Below are 25,043 nucleotides of genomic sequence, written 5' to 3'. Positions count from 1 at the left end.
CGCTTTCTCATTATGGGGTATTGTGTGTAGATTGATGAGGACAAAAATGTTTTTAATCAATTTTAGAATAAGGCTGTAACGTAACAAAATGTGGAAATAGTCAAGGGGTCTGAATACTTACCGAATGCACTGTATATGACAGTAAGGTACTTAATTGTTACCCAGAAAGGATTGATATTGATATAAAAACGGCTGCATTGGGCCTTTAAGAATGCATCATAGGTAGTTGTTTATGAAGGTCTGGGTTGTTATTATTGTGGCTTTTGTTGTCCTCCATGTTTCCGAGCCATACAGCAGTATTGATTTAACATTGGTGTTGAAAAGACAGATTTTGGTTTGTGTTTTTTTTTTCCTTGAGCTTCAGATGTTCCTTAGGGACACTAAGGCTACTCTTGGTTTTTGTTTTCTGGCCTTTACGTCCTCCTTGGTTCCGCCTTGTTTGGTGATATAATAAAAACAAATAAATTGGTCATTTAGCAGACGCTCTTATCCAGAGCGACTTACAGGAGCAATTAGGGTTAAGTGCCTTGCTCAAGGGCACATCGACAGATTTTTCACCTAGTCGGCTCGGGGATTAGAACCAGCAACCTTTCGGTTACAGGCACAACGCTCTTAACCACTAAGCTACCTGCCGGCAGTGATGACGCTGCCAAGGTAGATGAAGGAGCTGACGTCTTCCAGAGGTTCTTCTCTGTGGGTGATTGTTGGATTTGTTGTTGAGCCTTATTATCTTGGTATTGTTTCTGTGGATATGGAGTCCTAGATGGGATGATGTGGTGTCAAGGTCTGTTGATGTATTTTGCATTTGTTGGTGACTGTGTGACAGGAGTGCTAGATCGTTCCCAAAATTGAGGTCGTCCAATTGTGTCAATTAAGACCACTGTATGCCATTTTGTCTGTTCGCTTTTGTCTTCCTTATGATCCAGTCGATTGGTAACAGGAAAAGGAAAGGTGACAGAAGACATCCCTGTTTTACCCCAGTCAGCACTTTGAAGGGTGTGCTGAGCTTGCCGGCATGCACAACCCTGCATGTTGTGCCATCATAGGTGGTGCGGATCACTCTGGCAAGCTTCTCTGGTATACCATAGTGTTAAAATCTAATGACTAGAGCACGTTTTAGTTGCATAATGAGCTCATATATAATTGCATAATCTGCTTATTAGTAGTAATAACAATCAATGTATTAGTAGTAAAAACTTGTTATAGGTTGTTTATTACTGTTTTATATCATCATATCCCCTTAGTATGAATAAATGGCTTTTACATATTCTGGGAGATTGAAAGTAGTGTTCTAGGAATGTGTACTCTCCTAACTCAAGGCCTCTCCTAAGGAGAGAACCTAACAATAGTGTCTGAGGAGCATCCATAGGGTCTCTCCATCTAGGCTGTCAAACGTGTTCTCATAGTCCACGAAGTTGACATAGAAGGATGAGTTCCACTCAATAGATTGCGCGACTATGATGACTATGTGTGAACAGTCTTTACGGAAGCCTGCTTGGTGGTGTCTCTGCTGGGTTCTGTCCACTGCTGTTTTCAGTCTTTCTAGGATTACCATGTTAAAGACCTTTCCCGGCACAGTTAAGAGTGTCATTCCCCTGTAATTATTGCTGTCCCGTAGATCTCCTTTCTTTGGAAGCTTGAGCAGGTGGCCTGTCTTCCAGTCCTCTGGGATGTCTTCTTCCTGCCTGATACGTGATGGAATAGCCTATACTGTAGCTCTGTAGAGGTGTTCAGGTCCGCTTTGATTGCTTCCGCAGGGATCCTGTCTGGTCATGGGGCTTTGCCATTATTCAGCAGGCAAATTGCTCTCCTGATCACTTCCTTGCTTGGCGTCTTGCAGTTGATTTGTAGGTCAGTTTCTGCTGGTGGGATATGGTGTGTAGTGTGAGGTGTTGGCCTGTTTAGGAGTTCATCAAAGTGCTCTGTCCATCTTTTCAGCTGTTCATCATGTGTTGTGAACCTGGGTTACAGTCAGGCCTGTTCACTACCATACAGCCTATGTATTTTTCTGCCATCACCTACCACATAACATTCCCTAAAGATAAAATCTGTTCAAATAGATGGCCTGATATCTGGATGTCATAAATAAATGCAGAATGAAACATAACATTATTTCCCACTTTAGTCTGTATACTTTGAGTTCTAATATTGTTGGGCAGCCTAGAATGGCTTTATAGGCCTGTGCCTCGTTTCCCAGAGCCTTTCTTAGCATTAGGATCATCGTTAGAACCTTCTTACGATGTATCTTTAGTAGGCAAGGTGTTTCCCAGAGCCTTCGTTAGTAACGTGGCTCTTAAAAACCTTTGCACGTCTACAGACCGAGAATGGTACAATTGCGGCCTGCAATTCCGGGCGTTCTTGCATGTGGTCATTCCTGCATCTGCAGGAACCCCTCGTCATACTTTTGTTGGTCAATTTTTAACCTAGGACAGGCGGGAGGTGGGGGCGCTCCAGTACAGTAGGTACCATAATGTTGGATGCCAAACGCCGATAAACCCCACAGAAGAAGAGGCGGGAGCAAAGGACAATGTGTGCTAGCTAGGTAGTCCTACGGTGGACTCCGGTACACAGCAGGCGGGACACTGTGTGCTAGCTAGTATGCATACAGTGTCGCCTCCTGCCTGCTGTGTACTGGAGTAGATAACAGGAGGCGGGGGCGACACCGGTAGACAATGTCCTTCGCCACCCGCCTGTCGGGCACTGTTTACCCACAGTTCTGTTAATGACGGCGAGGGTAGGAGTTCAGCAGGCGGGAGTGAAGGACACTGTGTGCTAGCTAGCTAGTCCTAGGAGGACTCCGGTACACAGCAGGCGGGGACGACACTGTGTGCCAGCTAGCTAACTAGCAAGTTAGCTAGCACACGGTGTCGCTAACTAGCAAGCTAGCTAGTTAGCACATGGTGTCGCCCCCGCTAGCACAACAGTAGACAGTGTCCTTTGCCCCCGCCTGTTGGGCCCCGTTTTCCTGCAGTTCTATTAACAACTGTCTACCAGTGTTAAACCGCCTCCCACTAGATAGTAAGAAGGACTCCGGTACACAGCAGACGGGGGCGACACTCTCTGCTAGCTAGCTAGCAAGCAAGGAGGACTCCGGTACACAACTCTGATAATACTTTTATTTCCCTTTTGACCCATAGTCAAAAGTGTCATACAAGCATGAAGATGTCGTGTTCGAGGGGGGGCGTTCATGCAGGAACCATATTGATGCTCGAGGGGGGGCGTTCCTGCAGATGCAGGAATGCCCACATGCAGGAACGCCCCAAATTGGGGGCCACAATCACACACTATTGTCCAGACCACTCGTAGAGCAGCCAAAGCGCATCGTTAGATGCTTTTTTGCCCTTCTGTGTCACTTTATTCACAGAACATCTCCACTAAACATAGAACCAAGATGTTTAGGCTATCTGTCTGACTGTGACTGCTGATAACTTCAGAACGAAGTTGACTACAAATACAGTTGCCAAAGTATTTGCAATTGTTACAAAGAAGTGAAGGATAAAATGATGCTTCAAATGAAAACCTAGATGACTCCATTAAAAGATATATAAGCTACATGGGCCAATATAGGCTATTTAAGTGATATTGAAATACATTTTATGTTCAATCAATTGAGTTATTTTTTGCAACTAGGCTACTGTCTGTAATTTTTGTCTCAATGTGTTTCATGATGTGTGACGTGCACAATGATGTGCCCTATCTGCGATTTTGTGCATTATTATTGGGTAAGCATAATAAGCCGCTTCAATAGCCTATTTGCAGCCCTAGGTGGTAATATCTCTCTACTAAGCTGATCCGTCATCAGTATTGTGGAATAATTCTAATGTCAATGTAAGACTTGCATGGAGAATGCTGATCCGAGACCAGCGCTGCTTTTCTTTCCATTTGTTCAGTATGCCAGTGTCAACACATGTGAAAACAGCACATTTCTACATTATGTCAAAAAATATATAAAGTTAAAAAGTTCTACCCATCTAGTTCTACATCATCAAAAGTTAAAACATTTTAAAAACAGTGATTTTCAAACACTGAGATTTGTGGTGACGTGGGGAGCAATAAAATACCCTACCTTGGCCTGGAAACTCGTTGCAGGTTTTGAAAATCACTGTTTTTTTACTTTTAATCCTACCCTGTGATGTCACACAGTACGGTTACATGCACACAATAATATGATTACTGTGGATTAATATAATAGTTAGTTAAAACATTTACATCAGAGCCAGCCACAGGCATAAGCAACATAAGTGGTCGCTTAGGGCCCCAGGAACTCAGTCAGCGTCTCAACTTACTATTGAGAGTAAGAATAGTAGAATACGCAAGGTGCAAGTTCGAAATTTGGTTGTGCATCAGCAATTTTTCTCTTGTTATGTCACTCACTGACAGTCACTCAATTAGCCCATGTCAGTTAATACATTTTAGATTGGTAAATTAGTCTAGTTAGTCTAGCCAGCTATCTAAACTTGTAGTAATCATGTCTGAATACCGACCGGTCACGCAGGGCTCGTGCCCAGGGGCCCTGACCTCCAGGGGGCCCCAATTGATTTTGTTAGTCACTAGCACTCAGATATCATTAACATATAATAAGTCATGGCAAAATGTGCAGAATTGCAGAAAATGTGCTTTAAAACTGGAAAAGAATCTCTCCACCCCATGGCAAAATTGGTAGAATTGCAGGAAATTAGCTGTAAAACTGATGATTTTTTTTTTTTTACCCCATGGCAAACTTTTTAGAATTGCATGAAATTTGTTCTAAAATTACAATATTTTCTCTCCACCCCATGGCAAAACGTGTAGAACTGCAGAACACTCGCTTTAACTCACCAACCAAATCTAGTTTAGGGCCCCCAAAAGGCTGGTTTTCATGCTTTGCAAGAATAACTATTTCCCTAATAACCTGATGGGACTTAAATACATTCAGAAAATCACCAATCAAAATAAACATCTATGTTATTTTTGAGAAGCCTATTTGATTCTGAGTTTGGACATATAAAGTTTTATGTGAAAGCTATTTCTAAGATGCATACTTTCAGTTTTTCCGAACTCACTTCACTGGCATGCATGAGAGAGAGGCTTGCACTATGTGCAGATCAAATACACAGCTGGAACACAGATTAAGCTGTTTACATGTCCTAATAATTTGAAAGATTGGTCAGAAAACCAGGTGCTTTAATCAGTCTATGCTTACTTCGATTTTTAACTTACCCCTATTAAGATAAGCAGAGTAACACGACTATTGCCATACTCGGCCTACTGCCTTAATCAGTTTAATATCGAATTATTAGTGTGCATTTAAACATAATCACAGAGAATACTTTTTTTTAGGACCTTTCTTTTTATCTTTTTAACCACAGACCATAGAAACGCGCTGTTTTCACATATGTAGACACTGGTTTGGTGCTGGAGATGATGAATATGAGGTTGAAAAGTGGCGGAATTGTCCTTTAAATTGGCTAGTAAATAAAGATGCATCTGGTTTGATCATCGTAACCCACTGGGCACAGACGTCAATTCAACATCTATTCCACGGTGGTTCAACGTAATTTCATTGAAATGATGTGGAAACAACGTTGATTCAACCAGTGTGTGCCCATTTGGAATTACATCGCAACTGCAAAACGAGGCCCTGGTCTCTTTCTCTCTCGTGCTCTCTCTCTCTCGCGCTATCTCTCTCATCAATAGGCTACCCCTGAACAAAACAGAAAGAGACATATGAACCCACGAGAACTGATAAAAAAAAGCTTATAATTATAAGCCGAGTTAAATAATTATATGAATTACATTGTTATAACTAAAGTTCAACAATGAAAATCCTGACAAAATGATGTATGTAATGTTCCCATTCATTGTTGTGGATAATAGTTACGAAAAGGTCGTGTGGATTAAAAATTATACTTTTCTTTCTCAATTGAAACCAGATGGTGTCCAGTATCTTGCCAGTCAAGACAAACGGAACCAATCAACAGTCCCTAAACTTTTAAATCCCTCCCGCTTAACTTCGGGAGAGTTTGGGTCAGAGGTAGAAGTTGATGTGGGTTGAAATTCCTATAGAACGCGCTGTCCCCCCGTCCGCTTCTTCTTATCTAGCTGCAAGAGCCGCCGACTGAATCAACCGCTGCTAGATCAATGCATAGCTTTTAAAACATTTATAATGGCGATGGGAAAATTAACGATATTTCTACTTCAGTTGTCGTGGACTGTCCATCTTGTAACAGGCATTCAGAGGAAAGATATATTTCCTTATGGGACACTGAGCGGCGATTTCACTCTACAGGAGGGGGACGACGAGACGTCCAAAGTACTCGCATTGAAGAGACCTCTCTATTTCTATGAGGCGCAGTTCAATGAGCTATACGTGAGTATGAACTATGACTTATATTTGCCTTGTGCGCTAAGTATTCGGGGTATATTTGTGGTTCTTGGTCATTGCACATATATGAGAATGATAACTAATATGTCAAGAGACATTTTCTAGTACGGTCACTGAAGAAATAACACGTTTAGTAATCTTTTAAAAACTTGTCAAACTGTGTTCTGTCGAGGTACATTGCACGTGAACATGGAGTTTAACTAGGCAAATTCAGGGTAATGAAATTATGAAATGAATAACATATCTCATTCCTCGTAGCATAGCCTACTGTTTCTTGTCAATGGATCGATTTTGGACATGATGGAATTAAATAGGAAAATATGCCGATGCATAGGGAAAATTGAATAAGATTATTATTCATTCAATTAAGTATTTTGGTTCTATGTTCCAATCATAAAACACTTGCTTTCTTTGCATCTGTTACATGAGTTCATTAAAGGAAAGATTCACGTATTTGAATGTTATATCGTATTTGTGCATCTCTGAGCGATGTTCTATCGATTCCCATGGTAATTCTATGTTTATGAGTATCTAGGCTATTCGTTTAAGCAGGCAGAAATACAGCCGGTATGACACGTTTTGCATAATGCGTCATACTGGCTGTATTTCTGCCTGCTTGAACGGCGAATAGCTCAGATACACATACAAACTGAAATGATCCCAGGAATCGATTAAACATTGCTCAGAGATGCACAAATACGATATAACATTAAAAATGGGTGAATCTTTCCTTTAAGTCACTCTTAGGAATCTGTGACCATTGAGTCGCTACCCCGCAGGTTGTCAGAGTTGAACTCCCTTGGGCAAATCACCCATGTACTCATATCAATAGATCACTTGTTAGAATCCATTGGGGTTCCAGCGAAAGAGTTTTAAAACGGACATTTTTAATTAAAAGTAGTACAACAAAGTTAATATTTTGTGCTGATTGTCAGAAGAAACACGTTTTCAACTAAATAAATTCCCTGAGGAAATGTATTTTACACATTGGAATTTTCTCAGGGCATCAGAGCATGGAAATACCAAGGCACAATTCGCCAGACAACTCGACGCAAATATACACAACCAGTCAAAAGTTTGGACACACCTACTCATTCAAGGGGTTTTCTTTATTTTTTACTATTTTTTACATTGTAGAATAATAGTGAAGACATCAAAACTATGAAATAACACATATGGAATCATGTAGTAAACAAAAAAGTGTTAAACAAATCAAAATATATTTTATATTTGAGATTCTTCAAATAGCCACCCTTTGCCTTGATGACACCCACCAGTTGAGAATCGCTGAGTTAAAGTGCATGTTTTTGACTCACAAGGTAAAAAGTGCATGTTTTTGACACCAAGGTAAAAAAAAGTCCTTTATAGGATCTGGTACACTTCTTGAGAGGTCTTCCCTTTGGCCTTTGGAGCAAAACATTTTCAATTACAAATTGCCCCTTATCCCTAACTCCAACCCCCTAAGGCATCCTCTAGCTCTGAAAGGATTGGATAAGCTATCTGTAATTACTTCAGCTCAACTTATGATAGGTTGGGTGAATTTTTTTTGTTTCAGATCTACAGGAGTGCCTAAGGGCCAGGGCTCACTTGATAAAAACAGATGTCAATCTCAATTTGACCTCCCTGGTTAAATTGTGGCCCCGTGTATCTCAGTTGGTAGAGCATGGCGTTTGCGACGCCAGGGTTGTGGGTTCGATTCCCATGGGGGGCCAGTATGAAAAATGTATGCGCTCACTAACTTTAAGTCGCTCTGGATAAGAGCATCTGCTAAATGACTAAAATGTAAAAACAAAAATGGTTAAATAAGGGGTCGATTTGCAATTCAGCACTAAATCCTATTTCCCTCACTGCATTCTTTCCCCATTCCTTCTTCTCCAGGTGGCAACCAATGGTATCATCTCAGCCCAGGACCTGCCTATGGAGAAGCAGTACGTGGACGACGGCTTCCCCACCGACTTCCCTGTCATCGCCCCCTTCCTGGCAGACATCGACACCAGCAAGGGGAAGGGCGCCATCTACTACCGGGTCACAGAGTCGCCCACCCTTCTCAACCGGGTGGCGCAGGAGGTGCACCGGGGCTTCCCCGACGGCCGCTTCACACCCACGCACGCCGTCATCGCCACCTGGGAGAACGTGGCCGCCTACGAGGAGGTTACGCGCGCCACTGGGCCATCCGATAGGGTGAGTCTGGCTGTCTGTTTGTCTATCATTTCTTGGTCTGTCTTTCTATCGGTCCGTTTGTCTGTCTGTCTGTCTCTCTGTAGTTGTGTCTGCAGCCTGTAGGGAGTTACTAAGTATATATGACTCCCCCCTCCCTCCCCCTAGGGATTTGGGTTCCCCTCCCTCCCTCATCCCTAAACTGCCTCTTGACCTTTGGTCACTGGCCAGAGGTCATCAATCCGGGTCATCAGCCGTCCACTTCAACTCGTCCCCCCTCCATCCCGCCACCCTCTGTCCCCCTCCTACCCCCAAGGGCGACTGGGCATGTCTCTCCCACCCGCACAGTCTATTAGGGATCAAGTCATCATATTATGTGTTACCCATAGAAATATAACTACTAGAATGGATATTCCCATTCAAGTCAATGTTCAAGTAATTATATTTCTATGGTCATCTTCATGTATTACTCACAGAAAACATGTTATGTGAAAGTCTCTCAAACCCTCCATTAGGCATGTAACTTATCATTAAGAGTGCATATTTCTGGCTAGCTACTAAAGAGGTATTGCAGAGATTATGAGGACAAAAACGTAGAAAGCAGCTTGGTTCAATCAGATAACATCTCCTCTACTCTGACTGTGCCAAGATCCTAGAATCAGATCAGATGTGTCGGAGTCTTATTCTCTAGAGGGCCTCTGTGGAGTGTTACCTTTCACTATAAAAACACTTGATATAAGTCTATGGGGAGAAACCAGAGAAACCATACCCTTGCCCCATGCTCAATGGAGAGGCTTGTGCTTTCTAATATGGGAGCAGTGTGAGACTGCCGCTGCTAGTGCTATCAGTCATCATCATAATGCTTGGGCTTTACTTCTTAAGGTAATGGATTAAACGTAATGGATTCAATCACACAGACTGGCTATTGTGCCTTGTACATCACACTGATAGCTCTTAGGGTTGCTTGTTCTAGAATCTATAAGGTCCTGGATAGACTTATTCACAGAATACAAACCTAGATTTCACCTATCCCATTTATAATTGACCCTTTGCTAATTCCCGCCCTGGGATTTTGGGCAACCAATCGCAGCGCTCCAATGGATAGCAACTGTCGTCGAGTCCAACACCTCAGAAAAGCTCACAAGCTCACGTTTAAATTGCATGAAAGACAATGACAAAACGGAGACTTCTTTAAAAAATACATTGTTTAACCTCTTAAGGATCAGACCCTTTTTTCAATTTTTGCCTAAAATGACATACCCAAATCTAACTGCCTGTAGCTCAGGACCTGAAGCAAGGGCATGCATATTCTTGATACCATTTGAAAGGAAACACCTTGAGGTCTGTGGAAATGTGAAATTAATGTAGGAGAACATAACACATTAGATCTGGTAAAAGATAATACAAACAAAAAAACATGCATTTTCTATTATTTGTTTGGTTCCATCATCTTAGAAATTCAAGAGAAAGGCCCCAATATAATATTGCAGTTTAGGCGCAATTTAGATTTTGGCCCTAGATGGAAGCAGTGTGTGTGCAAAGTTTCAGATTGATCCAGTGAAGCATTGCAATACTGAAATGTGCCGAATTGGTCAATTGATACATTTTCAAGTACATAACTATAGAGAACATACAAAAATGATATGGTAATACAAAATGCAAGTTTACACACTCCCAGGAATGTCATACATGATGGATCATTAGCTCACTTTCACACATCTAGATGGGTGTGGAGCCAGAGACAGCAGGGGTTCAAACTGTAGAACCCAGTTCCTACATTTGAATATAAAAATGGATTTTATCAAACTATGCTACATTTTATCTCTGGGACCCTTAGGATGAAATCAGAGCAAGATTACTGAATGTAAGTACATTATTTACCTTCAAAGGTGAATGTATCAACCCAGTTGACGTGATACGTTTTTTGTTGTTGCGCACTCTCCTCAAACAATAGTATGGTATTTTTTCCCACTGTAATAGCTACTGTAAATTGGACAGTACAGTTAGATTAACAATAACTTAAGATTTCTGCCCATATAAGACATGTCTATGTCCTGGAAAGTTTGCTGTTACTTACAACAGTCATGCTAATCACATTAGCGCACGTTATCTCAACCGTCCCGTATACGTGACATCGATCCCGTAGAGGTTAAATTACTAAATAATTGAACAGTGCATCAGTAGTACTTGCTACTGTGTGTTGGAGTATTTTTCAAATCTGAAATTATACTTTTGTTACATTGTTTGTTAGCTCAACTGGTTAGCTAGCTTTCAGTCTCATTGACCACCAAACATTGCTTACGCTTGCTAGCCACTTAATATAACTTGTTTTCTCAAAATGTATATTAGCTAGCAAAGTTAGCAGTTTTGAATACAATTCCCATCTGCTGTCGACGTCAGGATACGATTTGAGAGCACTAGTTAGCTCCAAAAGTGGTTATAGCTTTGACTGCATGCTAACAGTAAATTCAGAGCCATTCAGCGGCTAGCCACACTACAAACATAATTTTACCAGGTTCCCGTGAACCAATTGTAATAACAGTCCACCACAACATACCCAAGAGTTTCATGATTAGCAAGGGGTAGTCTGTGTTTAATTTCATTGTGTTTTAAAAACACAGTTTGAGATCATTGTGAGGGGATTTTTCCAGTGGTTAGAATGGGTAAATATTGTCTGAGGTTGTAATAGTAACTAAGGGGGGTGGGGCTTAGCGAAGGGTCAATTGGATTAACTAACATGTTCGCTAAGCACGAGGGCAATGTTTGTGAAAGTGTGGTCCTAGACACAGTACACAAATAATGCAATACCTTTCATGAAAAATACCAAGATTCTCCCTTCAGCTGCTAATTCATTAACTCTTGGAATCGGGAGATTCGGGGTATTAAGAGTGTCTGGTTGTTCACTATGAGGGGGGTCCCTCAGGTTGAAATGGATTGACTTCAGAGTTCTGTGTGTGTGCGTACATGCGTGCATGCACGTGTGTGATGAGGAAAGTCCCACTGACTTGAACTGAACAGCCATAATATTCAGTGTCGCCTAGTGATTCTAATGCGTGTGAATGAATAGGCTTTTCTGTTGGACCAGGGCCCACGCCTTCTCTCTCAGTGAGAGAGAGCAGACAGCTGTGACGGCACACTGGAAATATTGTATTTTGTTATTTATTAGTTCTGGGAACGCCTCTGCTCTTGCCCTTAACAAGGGTCCTCCTTGGAAACACCTCCCCTCTTGTTGAAGTCTCTAAGTGCAAGGGAATGCATAACATGAGTAAACCAAACAATCTGAATCAAAACCATACAGCTTGTTGATTAGAGGCCTTACTGTTCTGTTTCTCTCTTATGCTTGGATCATGTTCAGGGGGTTTTGGTGCCAAAACCACATTTTGTCACCCTAAAGCACAACCTGTCCCCACATTTTATTACATTGGTGTAAGAGAACATGAAAGCAGGCTGTAAAATTAGCAGACCTGTCTGGCAACCCTGCTAATGTGTGTGTGTTTGTGTGTTCTTGTCTGTCTGTCTGTGTGTGTGTCTGTCAAATCAAATCAAACTCTATGTGTCACATAATAATAATATGCCATTTAGCAGACGCTTTCATCCAAAGCGACTTACAGTCATGTGCGCATACATTTTTACATATGGGTGGTCCCGGGGATCGAACCCACTACCCTGGCGTTACAAGCGCCATGCTCTACCAATTGAGCTACAGAGGACCACATGCGCAGAATACAACAGTTGTAGACCTTAGAGTGAAATGCTTAATTACAACCCCTTAACCAACAATGCAGTTTTATTATAAGTGTTAAGTGAAAAAGAGATAAGTAAATAGTAAAAAATAAGCAAAATAACAAATAATTCAAGAGCAGCAGTAAAATAACAGTAGCGAGGCTATATATTTACATTTACATTTTAGTCATTTAGCAGACGCTCTTATCCAGAGCGACTTACAGTTAGTGAGTGCATACATTTTCATACCGGCCCCCCGTGGGAAACAAACCCACAACCCTGGCGTTGCAAGCGCCATGCTCTACCAACTGAGCTACACGGGGCCACCGGTACAGGGGGTACCGGTACAGAGTCAATATGCGGGCCACAGGTTAGTCTGTGTGTCCTTCTGTGTGTGTGTGAGTTCCCATATCGTTGGCAGTGCCTAATGGACTGGTTGGCAGCCTACTCATCTGCAGCTGCGGACCCTGCGGACGCTGCCTCAAAACCTGGCAACAAACAAACAACGGCATCTGTCTCGTGGCATTTTTGCCATTCCACTCTTCCTCTCTCACACACACCCATTTCAAGAGGGTCTGGGAGACGTCTGGTGTGTGTCTGTCTGTGTGCTCCGATCCCAGACTGGCCCCTAGTCATCACTGACTCACCCAACAGATCTTTGTGGTAGTCTCCAGTTCATGTGTTGCTGTGACATGACCAAGAATACACTCCTTGAACATCTTTGATAGACAGTATTAATGAAGTGTGTGCGCGTGCATGTTTTCTGTGCGTATGTGTGTGTAGGAGTTGGACTCTATAGTAAAACTCTCTTCCTCTGGCTTTTGGTTATCTACTATGTTTCCGCTTGACCGACCGCACCATGGAGGGGAAGAAGAGAGTGTGACAGCCGGTGTGTTTCACTCCGGTCGGAGGAGGGGAAGCGACATTTCAAGAGCAAAGGAAAAACCTCTGGATGATCCCTCTGTGTTTTCCTTTGGGATTGGAACGGCTTTATCTCTTGGAACAACACAGCTCTCCAGCCTACCACCCCTCCAGCTCAACCAAGCCTCTGCAACCACCCCCAGCCCCAGATGTCCATCTCCCCACCTCCCTACCTCCCCAGCTGGTGTTGGGGGTGGGTGTGTGGTGGGTGGAGGATGTTGGAGGTCTGTTGAAGTGTTAGCCCTTGAGCAAATATGCAGTGGTGGAAGTCTGCTCTAAAGTATTTGGAGCAAATCTCAACAATGAGAGGGTCTGGGTGCCATCATCTGCCATCATCTCATCAGGCTCGGCACGGTGACCTGTGGTACCATCCGTCTCCATTCCCAGTCCCCTACCTCCACGTCAAACCCAACACCCCCTTCCCCCAAATGTATGCCCGCCTCCCCATCCCCATCAAATCAAATCAAAATGTATTTGTCACATACACGTGTTTAGCAGATGTTTTTGCGTGTGTAGCGAAATGCTTGTGCTTCTAGCTCCAACAGTGCAGTGATATCTAACAAGTAATATTTAACAATTTCACAGCATATCCCCAATACACACGTGGGAAGAGTCATTTACAATAACATCTTTAAACAATCTTGTTTATGGGCTTGTTTTCTGGAGCTGCTCCGAGGCAGTGTGGTCTTGTAATTAGGGAACTTTTCTGTGGCTGTGGGGGAGGGGTGGGGGGGGGGGGGGTGGGGTGGGGTGTAATTAGTAAGCCTAAGGGTCTCTCTTCTCTCTTGTCTGTCTCTTGTCTTTCTGTCTCTCGCTATTCTCGCTCTTTCTCTTCTTTCTCTGTCTTTTTCTCTCTCTCCTGTCTCTCTTGCTATTCCCTCTCTCTCTCTTTGAACCAGATGCATGATTGTCTCTGGGGTCTGGAATGGGGGAATGAGGGTGGAGGAGGGGCTTGTTTTTACTGTGACAGTGGTGATGAAGGTGATAGCTCCGCTCTGGGATAGCTCCTTGGATTACTGGAGTGGGGGGAGGAGAGGAGTGAGGGATTTCATACAGGTCCAGGGTGAAGGAGAGATAAGAGAGGTTGGGGGGGGGGGTTGGGTGTCTCTGTCCTCAAAGTTGAAAATACCATGCTGGGTGAGATATGGGCCTCTATCACCATTTGCTCTCATTCCCTAACTACATCAGTCTAGGCCTGTAAACTGTGTGTGTAAACTGTGTGTGGCCATCGAGAAGTCGTCTTCTCCTCTTTGACGGTTGAAGACGTAACCCCCACTCAGCCGCTCTCTTGAAGTTTTTGTGTTCCCACACTTCCCACACATTTAATTAAACGGCTCAGAAAACCACACTGCTTGTAATAATAACAAATTGCACAAGACAAGACATCAAGAGCGGGTCCCCTCCCAAGCCCTCTACACATTTAATTATGGTATTTTAAGCCTTTTAGTGGTGTGCAGGACCTCTTTAAAAAGGGTGTGAAAACCTGCTTGGAGGGGGAAGAGGTCAGCTTAAAAAAAAACAACTCCATAAAGGGTATCGGGGGAAATGTTTCCGGGGGGTGGGGGGGCACATTTGGTGAGAAACCCTGGCTTGTAAAAACGGTGACGCGCCTGTAAAAGTTGGAGGACAGGAATGATATTCAGTCAACATTTTGGAGTAGGGGGGTAGGGGGAGAGTGGTGTGAAGTTTAAACATGGGGAGTCAGTGTTAAAATGTTAGGAGGATGACTGTCTGTTCCCTGGGCACTGATAAGGCAGAGGATGAGAAATGGAATGCAGTGCACTGTACTATACATTACTTGGAAAGAGCTGTTACAGAGTTTGATTGAAGCTCTGTTCACTTTCAGTTGGCTCTCCTTTAAGAAGTGTGGCTTTTTGATTCTCGACTCTAAACATTGTGAGGGCAGTGGCACCACTACTTTTGAAAAGTTGTTTGTGTATTGAGGAGTTTGAGTTTTGCACTTCTGTTATAGCACTGATAATGCTACCACTGTGCTTACCACAGTGTTTTGCTTATACTGTTAAATCCTTACTTGAGACTTATACACAAAATGTCAACCTTTGAGTGAATCATACATTGATGTCAATGGGAGTCCAAAATACACATTTTTATTCTGTTACAGTGTTTTCCCTAAGCGCCGGCCGTCGGCTAAACAGCCGGTAACAGCCTCATTTTCAGCCAGCTACTTTTTCTATGAGAATGCCCTTGTCTGTCTGTGTGTCTACCACTATGCTAACGGAAACTGTCTTCTTGTACATAGAAAGTCTTTCCCAAAAACCTCAAGTAAATGTTAACTACAAAGTAGCCTATGCTTACCTGGCAGAATGATATCATGATTATTTGCATCAATCCAGTGGGTGTTTGTTTTGCAACCTCTACCATCACATATGCGCTACAGAAACATGGTTAAAGAACAGCCTCTTGGTAGGTGCACACTTGAATTAAAGGGTAACTACACAAAGAAAATAACAAAAATCATATTTTTCCCAGACCTCAATTTGGTTGCTTTGCTATTGAAAATGCGTGGTTTTGAGAGTGAAAACGTGGAAAAACAGGGAACATTTCTAAACCTGAAAAAACGAAAGCAGAATTAGGCAAAAAATTAAACAGATTTTATAGGGCTCTACGAATCGCATCGGTAAGAGAGTCATTTGGCTCTCTAATTTATATATTGGTAGGCTACTACTGCTTTTTGGCGATTATCTGCAAATAAATGATGAAAACATTCGATGAAGATGGTGAATCCTCCCTGCAGTAACAATAGGTAGTGGAGAGAGAGCCTCATTCTGGTCCAAAATACGATAAAAGAAAGATTGAATTCTTATAAAAGCCCATGATACTTATATGGTATTTTTTTAAAGATATTAATATAGACCTACTAATTTGATGAAAGTGTAGAAAATGGAGTAGTCAACTGCTGCTTTCGGTGTAGCAGAAACACCTGCTTCATCATACATGTTGCAGGTAGCTGAAAAAAATGCCGAATAAAAGAAAGCTAAAAGAAAGCATTAATATAATGTGGAAACACTGCCAAGGAAACGAAACTAAACGAAACGAAAGCATGGGTTGCTGTCATACCTTGTCAATAGACTGCTTACAGGGTAAGGAAACCAATGTGTCATTTTGTAATTTGGGTGAACTATCCCTTTAATAATAATAATAATAATAAAAATAACTCCTGAGTGGCGCAGTGGTCTAAGGCACTGCATCGCAGTGCTAACTGTGCCACTAGAGATCCTGGTTCGAATCCAGGCTCTGTCGCAGCCGGCCGCGACCGGGAGACTCATGGGCGGCGCACAATTGGCCCAGCGTCGTCCAGGGTAGGGGAGGGAATGGCCGGCAGGGATGTAGCTCAGTTGATAGAGCATGGCTTTTGCAACGCCAGGGTTGTGGGTTCGATTCCCACGGGGGGCCAGTATAAAAAAAAAAGATGTATTCACTAACTGTAAGTCGCTCTGGATAAGAGCGTCTGCTAAATGACTAAAATGTAAATGTAAATGTAATATTTTCTTAGAAAATAGTCCTGATCATATAGGCCTAGGCCTAGACGTTATCCAAAACAACTAACAATACACTGAATTCATACATTTTCAAATTGTAAAGTCACATCTTTCTACTCAATACCACAACTCATTTTACCAATCTGGGAGGTAACCAATAACTTATTCAATAACTTATCTGTGTATTTCAGATGGAATCAAGGCATTAGAATGTACCAGAGGCTTCAGAATGCTGTGGTAGCCATGCTGGTTAAGTGTGCCTTGAATTCTAAATAAATCACAGACAGTGTCACCAGCAAAGCACCCCCACACCATCACACCTCCTTCTCAATGCTTTACGGTGGGAACTACACATGCGGAGATCATCCGTTCACCCACACCGCGTCTCACAAAGACACAGTGGTTTGAAACAAAAATCTCTAATTTGGCCACCAAAATAGAGCTTGTTATGGGGGGGCATCTCCCGAGCCCGGAGAACCCTGTCTGGCTACATTTTCTATTTGTCTGGCTACTCCATGTACATAGGGAAAACACTGCTGTTAGCTAGTCACTTGAAATAAAAGCGTCTTCAAATTCCATGTACAGTAAATGCCATGCAAAACATTTCCAATGAAACTGTAGAGGTACAGACTGTAAAATGCAAGGTTGCCAAACTAAAAGGGCTTTGTACAAACAGTGCACTTACTCCACACCCTCCACCCTCTTATCTCCTCTGTAGTTGAACACATTCCAGGCGGTGGTTGCCTACGATGAGAACGACTCCTATGCCCTCTTCCTCTACCCCGAGGATGGATTGCATTTCTTTGGGACGCGCCCTAAAGAGTCCTACAATGTGGAGATTGAGCTGCCGGCTAGAGTTGGCTTTAGCAGGGGAGAAGTGTCCTTTATATTTTCTCGGATGGAGGGACCCTACTACAGCGTCACCAGCAATGAGCAGAGCCTAAAGAACCTCTACCAGTAAGTACAGGACGTCCCTATTCCTTATGGCATAAGACACAAACATAGTGTTAGTTACAGTGGGGAAAAAAAGTATTTAGTCAGCCACCAATTGTGCAAGTTCTCCCACTTACAAAGATGAGAGAGGCCTGTAATTTTCATCATAGGTACACGTCAACTATGACAGACAAATTGAGAAAATTTTTCTCAAGAAAATCACATTGTAGGATTTTTTATGAATTTATTTGCAAATTATGGTGGAAAATAAGTATTTGGTCACCTACAAACAAGCAAGATTTCTGTCTCTCACAGACCTGTAACTTCTTCTTTAAGAGGCTCCTCTGTCCTCCACTCGTTACCTGTATTAATGGAACCTGTTTGAACTTGTTATCAGTATAAAAGACACCTGTCCACAACCTCAAACAGTCACACTCCAAACTCCACTATGGCCAAGACCAAAGAGCTGTCAAAGGACATCAGAAACAAAATTGTAGACCTGCACCAGGCTGGGAAGACTGAATCTGCAATAGGTAAGCAGCTTGGTTTGAAGAAATCAACTGTGGGAGCAATTATTAGGAAATGGAAGACATACAAGACCACTGATAATCTCCCTCGATCTGGGGCTCCACGCAATATCTCACCCCGTGGGGTCAAAATGATCACAAGAGCGGTGAGCAAAAATCCCAGAACCACACGGGGGGACCTAGTGAATGACCTGCAGAGAGCTGGGACCAAAGTAACAAAGCCTACCATCAGTAACACACTACGCCACCAGGGACTCAAATCCTGCAGTGCCAGACGTGTCCCCCTGCTTAAGCCAGTACATGTCCAGGCCCGTCTGAAGTTTGCTAGAGTGCATTTGGATGATCCAGAAGAGGATTGGGAGAATGTCATATGGTCAGATGAAACCAAAATAGAACTTTTTGGTAAAAACTCAACTCGTCGTGTTTGGAGGACAAAGAATGCTGAGTTGCATCCAAAGAACACCATACCTACTGTGAAGCATGGGGGTGGAAACATCATGCTTTGGCGCTGTTTTTCTGCAAAGGGACCAGGACGACTGATCCGTGTCAAGGAAAGAATGAATGGGGCCATGTATCGTGAGATTTTGAGTGAAAACCTCCTTCCATCAGCAAGGGCATTGAAGATGAAACGTGGCTGGGTCTTTCAGCATGACAATGATCCCAAACACACTGCCCGGGCAACGAAGGAGTGGCTTCGTAAGAAGCATTTAAAAGGTCCTGGAGTGGCCTAGCCAGTCTCCAGATCTCAACCCCCATAGAAAATCTTTGGAGGGAGTTGAAAGTCCGTGTTGCCCAGCGACAGCCCCAAAACATCACTGCTCTAGAGGAGATCTGCATGGAGGAATGGGCCAAAATACCAGCAACAGTATGTGAAAACCTTGTGAAGACTTACAGAAAACGTTTGACCTGTGTCATTGCCAACAAAGGGTATATAACAAAGTATTGAGAAACTTTTGTTATTGACCAAATACTTATTTTCCACCATAATTTGCAAATAAATTCATAAAAAATCCTACAATGTGATTTTCTGGATTTTTTTTCCTCATTTTGTCTATCATAGTTGACGTATACCTATGATGAAAATTACAGGCCTCTCTCATCTTTTTAAGTGGGAGAACTTGCACGATTGGTGGCTGACTAAATACTTTTTTCCCCCACTGTATATTGAATGCCTTACCTGAGGTTATAAAACTGGGATCTGTTATGAAAGGTTTTTAGTGTTCCAACTGTTCTGGCACTTATTTTACAGAGATGTTATGTAAGGACTTTGTAGCAAGATAGATAGTACATGCAGTTTCCTTCTCCTGAAATGCAGAAAGATGCTTCTTCTCCTCCTTTTCCTTTTCTCCCTTTCCTCAGGGTTGGCAATACTGGCGTATCTGGTGTGTGGCTCTTCCACATCGGCAACCGCTACTCCTTCGAGAATGTTGTGCCCGCCGCTGTGGGTGGCGCCCTCGCCACGCCACCTCCTAGAGGCCAGGAGGGCGATGACAGCACCACTGCAGAGTACCCAGAGGTAGAGTACCATGAAACCTTTGAAGAAGAAGAACCCGATGAGGACTACCCACCCATCGTCGACCCCGACTTCCAGTCCCCAACTATCCCAGAGTTCCTCCAGCCCTCACACCCGGACCATGGCGCCCTCCCGGATCAAGCCCGCCTGCAGTCCTACGGAGGTGACCTTCCTTTAACCTCTGACCCCCAGTATCGTGAACATGACAACCATGGCAAGCCACCTCCAGCATCCAGTCCGTCCGGTCCAGGGGAGTACCCGGCCGAGTACCCAGCCCGGGAGCCCGAGTCCAGGAACCAGCCACACCAGCCCCCTCTGGAGGACGTGCAACAGCAACAGCAGCTCCAGCCCCAGGCCCAAGCTCCCCAGGTGGTCCCTCGGCCAGAGCACACGGTCCTGGAGGTGTTCCCCAACAACAGGAGGGAGAGCAGCCCTCGTATGGAGAGCAGTCCCCCGCTGGCCCCCGGTGGCGGACATTTTGTTAGCGTAGTAGAGGAGGAGGACGTGGACTTTGACACAGGAGGTGGGTTCAAGTCTGACGTTTTCTCTTAAGCTAGCTAGATCAGTCAGTGTTCTTCACTGTGGGGTCCTGAGAACCCACAGTAGATTTGCAGGATTTTAGTCCAACCCAGTACTAGTAACATACCTGATGCAGCTCATAACCTCCTATTGTATCATCCTGTATCCTTGTATACTCATGTATATCCTCTGTCTTTTTTAGCTTTTGTCTGCCTTTCACTCTGTCCATCTGTAAACCAGCTTCCCACTCAAGGCTGGATAGGACCTGTTCTCATTCACCATAATTCCTTGGTTTCATTGTTTATATCTCTGCTACACTCTTGACCTGTAAGCTGGTCACTTCCGTTTATAATTGAAACAGGCTTTCTTCACTCTGACACCATCCAAGGGCCAGTATTTGTATTTATTAGGGATCCCAAGGCAGCAGCTACTCTTCCTGGGGTAAAAACACATTAAGGCGCTTACATCACAAATAAAACAGAAGATAAAACTGTACATCATATAACATTATTACACCACTACATATCTATAATACAAAATGTATAATACCACCATACAACAATATTACAAAGTGCGTTTGTTTGTAGAGTGTGTGTGCGCTAGCGGGTGTGTGCGTATGCTTGTGTCTGTTCCTGTGTGTGTGTATCTCTTCACATTCCCCGCTGTTCCATAAGGTGTACCTTTATCTGTTTTTTAAATCTGATTCTACTGCTTGCATCAGTTACCTGATGTGAAATAGAGTTCCATGTAGTCATGGCTCTATATAGTACTGTGTGCCTCCCATAGTCTGTTCTTGGGGATTGTGAAGACACCTCTGGTGACATGTCTTGTGGGGTATGCATGGTTGTCCGAGCTGTGTGCTAGTAGTTTAAACAGACACGTCGGTGCATTCAGCATGTCAACACTTCTTACAAAAACAAGTAGTGATGAAGTCAATCTCTCCTCCACTTTGAGCCATCAGAGATTTACATGCATATTATTATTATTTGTAAAAAAAAGACCCCTTTTTCTCCCCAATTTGGTGATATCCAATTGGTAGTTACAGTCTTGTCCCATCGCTGCAACTCCCGTACGGACTCGGAGAGGCGAAGGTTGAGAGCCATGCGTCCTCCGAAACACGACCCTGCCAAGCCGCACTACTTCTTGACACACTGCTCGCATAACCCGGAAACCAGCCGCACTAATGTGTCGGAGGAAACACCATACAACTGGCGACCGTGTCAGTGTGCATGCACCCGGCCCGCCACAGGAGTCGCTAGAGCGCGATGGGACAAGGACATCCCAGCTGGCCAAACCCTCACCTAACCCGGACGACGCTGGGCCAATTGTGTGCCGCCTCATGGGTCTCCCGGTCGCGGCCGGCTGCGACACAGCCAGGGATGGAACCCGGATCTGTAGTGACGCCTCAAGCACTGTGATGCAGTGCCTTAGACCGCTGTGCCACTCAGGAGGCCCCTACATGCATATTATTAATGTTTGCTCTCCGTGTACATTTAAGGGCCAGCCGTGAACCTGTAGCCATATTACTTTAACATGAGACCCTCTATGAGCTTTACAGGAATGTGGTTCTGAATATAAACAGCAAAGCCTCCACCATTGGCATTTCTGTATTTTTTGTAAATGTTATAACCATGTATTGCTACCACTGTATCATCAAAGGTATTATCTAAGTGAGTTTCAGAGATAGTCAGAATATGAATGCCATCTGTTACTAGCAAGTTATTGATTTCATGAACCTTGTTTCTTAGGCTACATATGTTAATGTGGGCAATTTGTAGCACTTTTCTGGGATGCTTGATTGTTTTTATTGCTTTACTGCGAAGCTTAGCAGAAGTAGACATGCTCATGTTATTTATGTTTGAGCTGATAGTTTCAGGGTGAGCTGCACACAGTGGACTTCCTACTAGGGCAGACCGCCTCAGTGCTAACAGTATAACTCTGGTTCATAGGCACATGATTACTGCATACAATAGCTTTAGGATCAACAGAGGAATCAGGGCAGTTAGAGGGACATAAATTAGGTTACTTACATTGTGTCTGCCAACACCCCTGGGATAACGTACATTTGCTGCAGCATTATGACATCTCAGCGATACAATTGTAGGGACTAACTGAGCTGGGCTTGGGTCATTGATAAGTCTCTCAACGCAGCCTTGAAATGCGTGGACAGAGTCCAGGAGCAAAGATGATTCAGATGGACTCCATTATTCCTGCAGAGCATCTTCTGTTTCCAGAAGGTGTCAAAGTTATCTATAAAAGTGATTCCAACAGAGCTACAGCAGTCTTTTAGCCAAGTGTGTAATGTCAGTAGCCTGCTGAATCTTTCACACCTGTGGCCCAACGATGGTACCGGACCTGAAATAATTGGCCACTCTTTGGAATCTTTCAGTGCTAGAATCAGTTCTTTAAAATACATTTTCAGAAGTTAGGAGCTAGCCCTCCTAATGTCGTTTGACCCCACATGGACTACGACAGCGTCAGCTCCCGTCAGCTGCCGTAGAACGGTCGGAAGCAGCGTTGTAATGTCCTGTACTCGTGCTCCAGGATAGCACAGAGTATTTCCCCCAGGAACTATGATGTTTCTTACCATAGAACTGCCGAAGAAGACAGCTGGTGCAATGGCAGAGGAAGTCCGGCCGTTCTTTCGCCTCTAGTGGTTTAGCAAACCCCTCGAGGACCAAAGGGCGGTGAGCCCGATGGACCCGAGCCAGCTGTAGTATCCATCGTGGATGATGAATGGGCTGGTGTCTCAGACAGCCTCACGGTCTGATGAGGGTGGGAGCTCTGAGGATCTGAACCCGAGGTAGAAGCCACCGGAGAGGGAGACAGATCAGAGGACAAAGGCACCGGAGCCTCTGGATCCAGGGCGGCGAAGCTGTTTCTAGTCTGTGTCTGGTCCGGGCTTAACATCTAAAAAGAAGGCCCCCGTTGCTAGAGAACGGCGAGTGACTTATTTCAATGGATGGTTAGCAGGATCTAGAACAAGAACATCCACCAAGTCATCCAGGAGCATCCTACCAACTCCATTCTGTGTGTAAGTGTGTGTACTCGCTCATGCGCATACATGCTGGCAAGTGTTCGTGTTCGTCTGTATGAGTATTTGTGAGTGTGTACTGTATAAGAGTGTGTGTGCGTGCATGTGTGTGTGTGTACCTTAGCCACAGACACTTAGCAAATAAGCCTGGCGTACAGGCTCCGCCAAGCGAAGGGAGATTCCCCACTCGGATGAGGAAATGCAGTATCCAGAAACCCAGAGAGTCTTTCTCTCTCCTCGCTAGATTGCCAAGAGTTGTTTTGCTAAAGCAGACAAGCAGATGTAGAGCATTAGCCTCTCATCTGGCAAGATGCTCTAGCGCTAAACCCTCCATGTTTAAATAATTGATTAGGAGCTTTTAGTGGGCCAGAGCAGAAGGGGAGTTTGGCCAGAGCAGAAGGGGAGTTTGGCAAGCTAGTTCATTGTAATTCTGGATGACGAATGACTTGAGGTTTGAGTTTCTCCACAAAGACGTACTGTATGTGTCTGGCATTTTAGTTGGTCTCCCAGCAGCTTACATTGTAAAAACGTGCAAAAACATTCCAACGTTCTGTGAGTTCGTAGTAATGCAATGAATTGTCAAATGAAATATCGTCAAAAGAGCTACAGTAAAAGTATGTGTAGTATCTCTCTCTCGCTCTCTCTTTCTCTATGTCTCTCTCTCGCTCTGTGTGTCAAGAGGGAAAGAGTAAGGTGTGCTCTGACTTCTACTAAGCCTACTTTACGAGGAGAAGATAAGCTAATAGTGTTTTAGGGCTGTCGTTTTCTCTGCAAGGTTCTCAGCTCTGCCATGGTCAGGTATGTAGTGCTGCCGTAGTCCGGGGAAGCGGCGCTCCCTCACTTTTTTTCAATTTGAATATACATGGAGCTGGTAAAAATATTTCTGGAAAAATGACCACTAAAATTCCATGAAAACGATAGAATGACAAACTAAATAAATATGTAGTCTATAGCAGCCTATAGGTTGGTATGATGGTTTCCTCCCTGTCTTCTCTCTCTCTGGCAGTGGCGCGAATGATGAATAACTGTAGATGTGTGCAGAGGCCCGTCGGTCTGAGGCTTGACCACTTTGAGCGGGCCAAATCCGACGTAACAACAGCCACAGCCAGAAAACTAAAATGTCTGTCCTCAAAACAGTTGGTTATGGACTTGGGGCTCATGTACGATGCACTTGAACTCGCCCTACTGTCCTAGTGCTTAGCTTACAGAAATGTACCACCTCTATTGTGTATGAAGAGAAAACTGATCCACCGCATGAACCGTATCATCACACCAACGAGATCTAGGATCCAAATTCACCGCCTGTCTGCCTTGATGTTCATAAAACTCCACAGACCTCCTCTTGCGTAGTGGAACCCAGAACGATATGTTGACCACTTGGTTACGGTTCTATCCTTTCAGCACCACGATTCGAAGGGCGCTCAAATCGCTTAAAATAACCCTCATCATCAAGATCTGTTGCCATGCCTAATAGACCTACTCATCACTTATTATTATTACAAATAAAAGATGATCACTTTTCACACTGGTGCTCGTTTAGTAAAGTTAGATCAAAAGCTGAATCATTGTCTCGCAAGATCACATAATGATTCAGTAGTATTTTACACAACAGAACCAAATATAATAGCGTTTGCTGTAGCATAGTAAGCTTATACAATGTTGCACCAAAAACACCTCCTCAGTCATTTCTTATCTGAAGCTGAATAGTCAAAACAAATTCCTAATGCTGCCAAAACCCAACAGCGCCCACCACTAGGCAGGCTTTGATTGAATCAAAATTGGCCTACAAGAAAGGCTTATAATTTGTTAACACCATCTGCTTTAATTAGCTTACGAAACAGTAATTCAGAAA

The 25,043-nt window shown here is 43.6% G+C and overlaps 1 protein-coding gene across 2 annotated transcripts in view; it reads left to right on the top strand.

The window, feature by feature from the left end:
- The first annotated feature begins 6,053 nt into the window (after positions 1–6,053).
- The window catches only part of LOC121545169 (nidogen-2), a 110,970-nt gene continuing 91,980 nt past the window's right edge, over positions 6,054–25,043 (top strand). For both annotated transcript variants that reach the window (XM_041855617.2, XM_041855615.2), the window contains exons 1-4: positions 6,054–6,349; positions 8,243–8,545; positions 17,384–17,622; positions 19,485–20,161. In XM_041855617.2, the coding sequence (XP_041711551.1) occupies positions 6,146–6,349; positions 8,243–8,545; positions 17,384–17,622; positions 19,485–20,161 (1,423 nt within the window). In that variant the 5' untranslated portion in view covers positions 6,054–6,145. The remainder of the gene's footprint in view (positions 6,350–8,242; positions 8,546–17,383; positions 17,623–19,484; positions 20,162–25,043) is intronic.

Source organism: Coregonus clupeaformis, chromosome 29, assembly GCF_020615455.1.
Source record: "Coregonus clupeaformis isolate EN_2021a chromosome 29, ASM2061545v1, whole genome shotgun sequence".
Taxonomy (NCBI): domain Eukaryota; kingdom Metazoa; phylum Chordata; class Actinopteri; order Salmoniformes; family Salmonidae; genus Coregonus; species Coregonus clupeaformis.
The sequence above is the reverse complement of the archived record's forward strand: the minus strand, read 5'-3'. Positions and strand labels throughout refer to the sequence as shown.